This window comes from Lampris incognitus, chromosome 16 (assembly GCF_029633865.1).
Source record: "Lampris incognitus isolate fLamInc1 chromosome 16, fLamInc1.hap2, whole genome shotgun sequence".
NCBI classification, from domain to species: domain Eukaryota; kingdom Metazoa; phylum Chordata; class Actinopteri; order Lampriformes; family Lampridae; genus Lampris; species Lampris incognitus.
The window spans coordinates 21953688-21962681 of NC_079226.1; the positions used below are offsets into that span (position 1 = coordinate 21953688).

The 8994-nt window shown below is 40.5% G+C and overlaps 1 protein-coding gene across 2 annotated transcripts; it reads left to right on the forward strand.

Moving 5' to 3' along the window:
* The first annotated feature begins 2159 nt into the window (after positions 1-2159).
* On the forward strand, positions 2160-8524 carry degs2 (delta(4)-desaturase, sphingolipid 2). 2 transcript variants are annotated; one of them, XM_056296303.1, is made up of 4 exons: positions 2212-2261; positions 3175-3216; positions 5791-6533; positions 7338-8524. In XM_056296303.1, the coding sequence occupies exons 3-4, from the start codon at positions 5817-5819 to the stop codon at positions 7479-7481; spliced, it is 861 nt and encodes a 286-aa protein (XP_056152278.1). In that variant the 5' UTR covers positions 2212-2261; positions 3175-3216; positions 5791-5816; the 3' UTR covers positions 7482-8524. The 2 variants fall into 2 exon arrangements, with proteins under 2 accessions (XP_056152277.1, XP_056152278.1); XM_056296302.1 differs by lacking the exon at positions 3175-3216 and having other exon boundaries at positions 2160-2261.
* Positions 8525-8994: the final 470 nt, after the last annotated feature.

The window sequence follows — 8994 nt, forward strand, 5'->3', positions numbered from 1 at the left end:
AGTTACGTGATCTCGCGAGATTTGACCCTGAGGTCGGCACTCGTATGACTAAATATGAAATGTAGTTGTAGTGCAATGGATCCCGCCCCCGATGGAGCTGAGATATATATGTCCACAGGATGTTGCAATGAAACCTTAGATGTAGAAAAAAAGAGCTCAACAATTCAGGAGCAAAGATATATTTTTTTATACCTCAAAGTTGTTAAATGGCAGAACAAGCTTGTTTCGTGCTTAGTGCACTCATCAGCTGCCCCCGAAACCGTCAATGGTGTTGTAAGTGCTCAACTAATGAGGAGCGGAATATCAACACGGATACAGGAAAGAAAGTTTTAATGCACTGCCATGCTTTAAAACTTTTTTCCTGTATCCGTGTATAGACAGGTTTTTTTGTTTGTTTTTGTTTTTTGTTTTTCCGGAAACCGCCAATGGTGTTGATGAACGTGTTCAACAATTGAGGAGCGGATTATTAAAATAGATGTGTGTGGGGGGGGGGGGGGGACCTAATTCATAGCAGCTTGTATTGTGCGTCTCGCACTCATCAGCTGCCAAGTTGGCTGTCGCGAAAGAAGTTAAACTAGAGTTAATTGTTCTTCCATGTTTACTAACTGTACCGGCCTATGGCAACGCACAAAGACAGTTGGTTGGCTCGTCCACAATTGCGCTAGTGATAGGTCAACAGTCCACAACAGATGTAGGTGAGATGTAGATATATATTGTGTTGTGCACTAAATTTGTAAACTTACCAATTAAACTAAGGTAAACCCTGGGTATTCGATTAGACAGTGGTAGGAAAAGTACACAAATTTTTTTAAGAAGAAAAAAACCCCGTAAAACTACAGCTCTTCTTGTAAAAGGAAATACTGTTTGCAACTAAATGAAATTGATCATGAAAGGTAAAAGTACAGATCATGTATGCAGTATACTAATTTGACTTGATTTGGCAGTGGTTCATCCTTGGTGGCTTATTCACCTGTAAAAGATATTTGCATATATATATATATATATATTTGCATAAGGGGAACACCATATTCGTTTCGTGTCTTTATTTACACATATGAACATTAAAAAAAAGATACAACATATAATTTGAAAGGGCTTGAAAAGAAGCATTCTCCAGGTAGCATACTACAAGAAACATCACAGAAAGTTGAATCAGTTCATCTGAATACAACGTTTATTGACAGATACGTTTCATCACTCATCCTCTTCAGTCTAACCTGACTGCAGGTATCCTCACCCTCATAAACAAAACTGTTGCATAACGACCGAAACCAGCGATCAGTCTCATATGCAAATATGACACTGATCATCAAAGAGGCCATCTATGTGAAGAGGGACCATCCCTGAACCGGGGGGTTAACAGTACATCTTGTAACAGTCGACATTTTAAAATGGTGTGACTGCAAACATCCCCAAACCCTCTGTGATTTGTACACATGGCCACCGACACTCTAGTTAATGGTCATGGAAATTTACATGCAGGTGAATTGATTTTCTCTGATGTTCTTACCTGGATTATTGAGCATGCATAAAAACACTACAAGAAACAATTACAGCAATGCGGTGTGCAGAATTTGTATGCAGAAATCAATAATTCCAGAATATTAACAGGTCAAAGTTATCACTAGCGCAGTTGTAGACGAGCCAACCAATCGCTTTCATTCACTTCAAGTGTTTCTTTGTGCGATGCCATAGGTCTGTACAATTAGTAAATATGGGAGTGTGGAGTTATGTGGGTCACCACAGGAGAACCAATAACTCAGTTTAACTTCTTTCAAGTGGTTAATTTTTTATTATTATTTTTTTTGCTTACTCAGTCAAACAGTATGTGTGCATGGAACAGACTATACTATTGCATATTGTGTGTTGGGTGGGCAGATTATGTTACCAACAGAACAACCATGAGAATGTCCCTTCGGGAACGTAGTCATTGAAAAATATGTGTATGGCCGATAGAGGCGACACGCTGAGAACAAGATGTTACATCATTGTCTCGAATTGACTTAACAGGTGCACCAGCAACCTGTTCCCTCTTCAAGGGAGGAGCTTATGATCACACCTTATACCTTACACCTTTAGCCTGCTTGTGAATGGGTGTGCCCCGAAACCGTGATAGCTGATGACACGCCAGAGGCAGTCAGTCGCTGTTCGCCCTCGACGCAGCGCTGCAAGGACAGACATGGGGAAGACAGGTGGAAGAGGGGACTTTGAATGGGTCTACAATGATCAGCCTCACACTTCAAGGAGAAAACAAATATTGGGTAAGAAAATCCCAAATTGGAGGGATTTAGTCAGTAAGCAATCTGCTCAGTTCAACTTGTTTCGCTAGTTTGTGCAACAACAAAAAAAGTTAAAATACTTGTTTTCTTTCCTGCCGCTGCCTTTTTAAAAATAGGCAGCCGGTTAAACCTGTTTAAACTATATTGCTTAACAAGTGATCAGTCCACAGAAGATGGAGGTAAGCTGTAGATGTTGTGTTGTTCTCTAACAGTTTGTAAAGTTTCTAATTAAACTAAGGTAAATCCTGGGTATTCGATTAGACAGTGGTAGAAAAAGTACACAAATCTTTTCTTTTTTTTAAGAAGAAGAAAAAACGTAAAACTAGAGCTTTTCTTGTAAAGGAAGTTACTGTTTGCAACTAAATGAAATTGACTATTGTGAAAAGGTAAAAGTACAGATTATGGTTGCAGTGTACTACTTTGACTTGATTTGGCAGTGGTTATTCTTTGGCTTATTTCCCTGTAAAATATATTTCAGAGAGGATGGTGTTCCCCTTACGCTGTCTTGAGTCCTTCTTTTTACCGTTGTCTATAATGATACTACTACTAATGGTAATAAATACGTTTAACTTACAAAGCACATTTCCAAACCCAGGGACGCTTAAACTTGGAGTTGCACTATTTCCATTGATTTTTGCATGTCATTTGAGTGTAGAAGTCAATCAAAACGCAAGTAAGCCATTTCTCCCAAGTCACCGTAGAAGGCGGGCTATTGCAGTATTCAGATTTGAGCCCCACGACAGGTTGTGTATACAGACACCAGTGTCGTCATGCCTTGTGACTTTCTTTTGTAATTCTAAGCAAGATGACCAAAGATGGATTTCTTGAACTCTGTTTAACAGTAACGGGAGTGATTTGACTCCCTGGTGAGTAAACCTATCGTCCTCTGTGCCAGAACAATGGCAGGTGCAGCTGACAAAGCCTCCGGGCTTGCTAGGTAACAAGACACGCCCCTCTGCTCATGACAAACACCGATACAATGTTACGCCTGACTGGGAGGAGGAGCCCGTTGTGGGACTCCGAGAATGAGGCGAGGGAACTTTAAAGGGAACTCCTCCCTAAAGTTCCTGGAACACGGAAAAAAAAGGAAAGAAAGACTGCTACACTGCTGACCATTTAGGTGATGTTAAGAGAAAGACCATTCATTTAATTGTCGATGAACATCGACACTTTATGATGTACTGTATGATTGTTTTTCAGCTCTTCTCCATGGATCTCAGTATATTGGGATTGGTTTCACTCAGTTTGACTTGATCAAATGAAGAGTTCCACTTTGTGAAATCGTGCAAAGGAAAAGTCATCGCTAGTTAATTGGTACACAATTTACAATGCAAAAGGCCTAGACCAGCCAGTGGTTATTTCATCCTTGCAATAGACCAGCGGTTGCATTGTTGGTGTGAAAGAAACATCTAGAAGGTGATGGGTTGTTTGACACCGCTGTGTGTTCAATTATTAAAGGGATTTGTTTCCTATCAGAGTCTTTTCTGGGGAGACGATAAAACTGTGCGAGGTCATATTGTTAGCGGCCATCATGCTTCATCTCGTATATCCATATTTGTTTAATCTCATCCAGCATCTTGTGTTATCATCTAAGGTGTGTTTTGTTTTTCAGGTTGGTGCTTTGAATTGTCTTAATTGTTATTTAATTCATGTTTACTTGGACTCAATTACCTCTAACATTTAACTAGGTCACCTGAGGACCATTGCCCACCTTTCCTTGAATGTGTGATTTGCTTCAGGAGTTTTTCAATAAAATTGCAGACAGATGGCACCAAAACTCTCTCAGGGTGGGGTGACAAATTGACCATTTTTAAATTAATAATAATAACAAAACAAAAACTACACACTCTTTGTAGGTTGAGTCAAAATTGCCACCTTCCAGTATAGTTGCTTATTTAGTCACATGAATGATGGTGATAGCTTCTCAAAATATTAGTCAATCACTGACCTAAATGGGAAATCTTTGGGGTTTAATTTGCTGCTTTATTAGGTTTCAGTCGTGTCTCTATTCACTACTTCTCCCCCCTGACGTGGAACGATGTACCCCGAGGCAACAGCTTTCATTGCATTGTCAAAGTGGCAAGGCTGTTTATGTGTAGCAGCTTCAGCAAGGGTGTTGTCATTGCTATCTGGTTACTTATTTAACTTTATGCTCTTTGGAAAGGCCTGAGTGGTCAACGATAAGGAACTTTATAGCCCATAAAGTGGCTTTATAACCCGAACAAATACATTCAAGCAGATCACAAACCTGGTCATAGGTTGGAAAGGTGTTTCTACACTAGAGCTTATTTCGACTGTGTATATCAGATAACTAGATAAATAATAATATTTTTTAAATATAAATTATACTGATGAAGTGCAGTGTGATATGGAGTTAGTTCTAAGGGTTTGGCTTGCAGGGTGGAGACCTATATGCTATGGGAGTATTGTGACATTGGGTGTATCTGGCCATTAATGCCAATCTCCAGTGCCCTAAATCCCCTCGGCTTTCAAATGAAATGGATTTACATAGATGCATTATGCAAATGGTGTGAGAGGGAAGAATCAGACTAACTTTGTACGCCATCACCTAGTGGACTCCCCTGGTCTTGAATGCATTCATCTCTCGACCCATTTTTTTTTTTTAGGGGTATTCATGTGCTGAATGGAAGGTAAATGTTAGCTCGATGTAAACACCAGAAACCTACTGCTGACCCTTAAGGTGAATCCACTGACTCTAAGGATAAAATAGTCTCAATTGATTTGTGGGACGTCGATGTAATTGGATATCTTCATGCTTGACCATTGTTCACAAAGCACCCGCAGTGGTTATTGAGTTACCACAAATGGCCCGCCATCACAACCCCGTGTACATGTCAATACATGTACACGATATGGAGTTAGTTCTAGTTCTTGCTAGTGAAATGTGTTGCTGTGTGTGGCATTGGGGTTGAAGCATACTGTATTTATGATGATAAATGTTGGTGAAACAATCCCGATGGAGCCTTTTTTTAACATGTATCTCCCACAGCAAAACACCTCCGCCAATTAAAAAAAAAAAAAGGAAAAAAAAGCATGCCAAGTCCACCCATGGGAAGGCCATTAAATATGGTGCCCTCTTACTAATTGCTTGGTCGCCCTCTTTGTGTCACAAGAACATATGAGCATGATGCCTTTTGACTGACCAATTTACAATAAAGCTTGCAGATCTTATTTCTAACCGTTTTACACATTTTATATATTCATACAGAGCAAACAAATGGCTGTTTATCTATGGAAGTCATTACTAAAACATGATTTTAATCTGCTGATCTCTCTCTCTCGGTCTCTCCCCCTTGCCTATCATTTCTGCTGTCTTCCTCTTCCTCCTGGTTCCTTTTACCATCTTCGCTTTCTTACTGACTTTCTTCCCTCTTTTACTTCCTGTACAACCCCGCCCTCTGGCCTCCACGCTACCCCCCACTCCTAAAATGTCCTTCCCTCCAACTATGTCCCTTTTCTACCTCTATCCAACTGCTTCTCTCCTCCTCAGCCAAGTATCCAGAGATTAAATCCCTAATGGGTCCAGACCCCCAACTGAAGTGGGTGGTATCAGGCATGGTCCTAACCCAGCTCCTGGCCTGCTACATGGTCCACACCCTCTCCTGGAAGTGGGTCTTCTTCTGGGCCTACGCCTTTGGTGGTTGTGTTAACCATTCCTTGACCCTTGCAATACATGACATCTCTCACAATGTGGCCTTTGGCAACAAATTGGCAAAGTGGAACCGCTGGTTTGCCATGTGGGCCAACCTTCCCATTGGACTTCCATATTCAGCCTCCTTCAAGAAATATCACATTGACCACCATCGGTATCTTGGAGGTGACAAGCTGGATGTGGACATCCCTACGGATATTGAGGGATGGTTCTTTTGCACTCCAACCAGGAAGGTCCTTTGGCTATTCCTGCAGCCCTTTTTCTACGCCCTGCGCCCCTTGGTGGTCAATCCTAAACCAGTCTCTCAACTGGAGGTTCAGAACGCCATTGTTCAGTTCACGGTGGACTTCATTATTTATTATCTTTGGGGTCTGAAGCCTATCATTTACCTCATTGCAGGATCTATTCTGTGTATGGGATTGCACCCTATTTCTGGACACTTCATAGCAGAACATTACATGTTTCTGAAGGGACACGAGACATATTCTTACTATGGATCACTAAACTGGATCACGTTCAATGTTGGGTATCACATGGAGCATCATGACTTCCCAAGTATACCTGGCAGCAAACTACCTCAGGTGAGAGAAAGGGAGGGCCTTCAATCTTTTCCTCACAAATTGTGGGTCAAAGAACAAATCTAGATCAAGTTACCCAAGTGTAGATTTCTTGGCCAACCACCAGAGAATGACAGTGAACAATCAGATAAGACAGCCCCTCCCGTCTCTTTGAGTCTAAACTGAAGAAAATATTGACGAATGCCATAGGCTGCATTGTTCTGGAACGGCAAATATTTAGTAGATGAAAGGGAGGTTTGTAACTGATTAACTGCAAATTCTAACTAGATCACTAGAGAATTAGAAGAATTAGATAGCTGTGGGTAGATGGGTTCCCTGCCGCCGCTTTCGCCCACTTGCAAGGTGAATGGAAATTACAAACAACAAATGAAATAGCTCCCATCTGAAATAAATTAAGACTTTTTTACAAAATGTTTGCTGACAAAGGTAATCTCTGAGTGGGGCAAAAAATAAAAAAAAAATAAAAAAATCAAACAATGAATTAACCTAAACAAACTCACTTAAGCCACTCAAATTGAAATTTACTAATTAATTAGGAGGTGTAATCTGAAAAAGCATGTTCACCAATGTCCACTGCACCCAGGTTGTGTTCTTCCTAGAAATGTATGCTGCCATCTCAATATTATATATCCTATAAAAATGTACATTTGTGCACTTACATAGTTGTAGATCAGCCAGAGTCATAATAGAATTCCCACTTAAATCGACTTTTGTACTTGAATGGTTTTCCCTCTGAAATAAGGGAAACCATCGATTTGACAACAATCCAATTTTTACTGTCTAACCCCTTTTCTTTCTTGTCACCAGGTGAAGAAAATTGCAGCAGAGTATTATGACACACTGCCTCAACACACTTCCTGGATCCGAGTACTGTGGGACTTTGTGTTTGATGACAGCATTGGTCCCTATGCCAGAATCAAACGGGAATATAAACTGATTAATCAGGAATAGCTCTGTGACTGGCTTGAAATCTCACTGTTGTTTGAATAGGGCCTAAAATCCTAGATGTCCGTGGTCTAAGACTAAATGTCACCGTGTTCCACTAGAGGCTTTTTTAATATCATTTTCTTTTACCCCTGGACTCCTCTCTCTCTCACACACACACACACACACACACACTATTAAGTATGCAGGGAATCCTATATTAAAATTAGTCCCATCACTTCAGTAGTATATGGTATGTGTATGGATGAATATTCATATTGCCACTGTGCATGTGTGGTGGATGAATGCACTGATGGAAAGAGGTGGCGAAATCAAGTGCATTACATTCCTGCACTGAAAAGATAAAACTATGGCCTTTGTTCTTTTTTTTAAATCGACTAACTTCCATTTGTCAATTAGACAGGTGGTTGGGTCACTTTCAATTAAATTATATTCCCCTTCATACTTTCTGACAATTTTTTTCTCCGTTTTTCTTTTTAGATGAAGGCACATTTCCAGTTAATTGGTCAAGCTCCCAGCTAGCTGGGCAAAGGTCACATACATTTTCACGAGTCTTTCATGAGACTGACACCTCCATAAAACTCCCCCATCAACAAGCAATACACGAGATCACACAGTCAAGATCTCATGAGACCTTCCATACATGAGATTCAGCGCACAAGGGGTGTTGTTTAAGGGTCAGTGCTCGCCGTATGGGCACCGTTGCATGTACAAAATTAAATTGTTTAAATTTTTGTTTTTTGTCTCTTACAAATCTTATGTTGCGTCTGTCCATGATGCAGAAACGGAACGGTGCCGAGATGGAAAGGAGCATTAAAACTTACCTTTCAGTAAGAAGAGCTTTTTTTCCTCAGTGATGCCTCATTCTGCTTGTCTTGAAATGTGTATTTTTGTCAGCCGTAAACTTTTCTTTGTAAGTGGAGCATCAGCGCTGTTTATGTTTAAACGATTGATCTGTAATGTGATCGATCTGTGTTGCAGGCTGTTAACTGTGCAGTGTCGGCATTGTTGTTACCTCTTCAAATAATGTGTACATGGAAAAATAGGATCTTTTTATAAGAGAAAACTGCTTTGAGAAATAAAAGTACGAAGTTAATGTTTCTTTTTGAGGAGAGTGTTCAGTCCATTCACCTTTCTGATTTAAAAAAAAAAAAATTGCCCTGTGATGACCTGACGGCCTGTCCAGGGTGTCTCCCGCCTGCTGCCCAATAGCTGGGGTAGGCTCCAGTATCCCCACGACCCTGAGAACAGGATAAGTGGTTTGGACAATGGATGGATGGATTATTGATTTTATGAGACTTTAGAAAGGCATACCGCATAGGGGGAGACACAGGACAGAGTTCTTGCAAAACTTGCTCTCAACCCAATCAGGGTACACGTGTGGTTCCAGTTTGCGGTGGACATAACCACCCCATTACTTCAGGACAGGCATGACAGGTATTGGAATGGATATCCTCATGTGTTGTACCTTTTTTTTATTTTATTTTTTTAGTTTCCCCCCTTTTTCTCCCAATTGTAT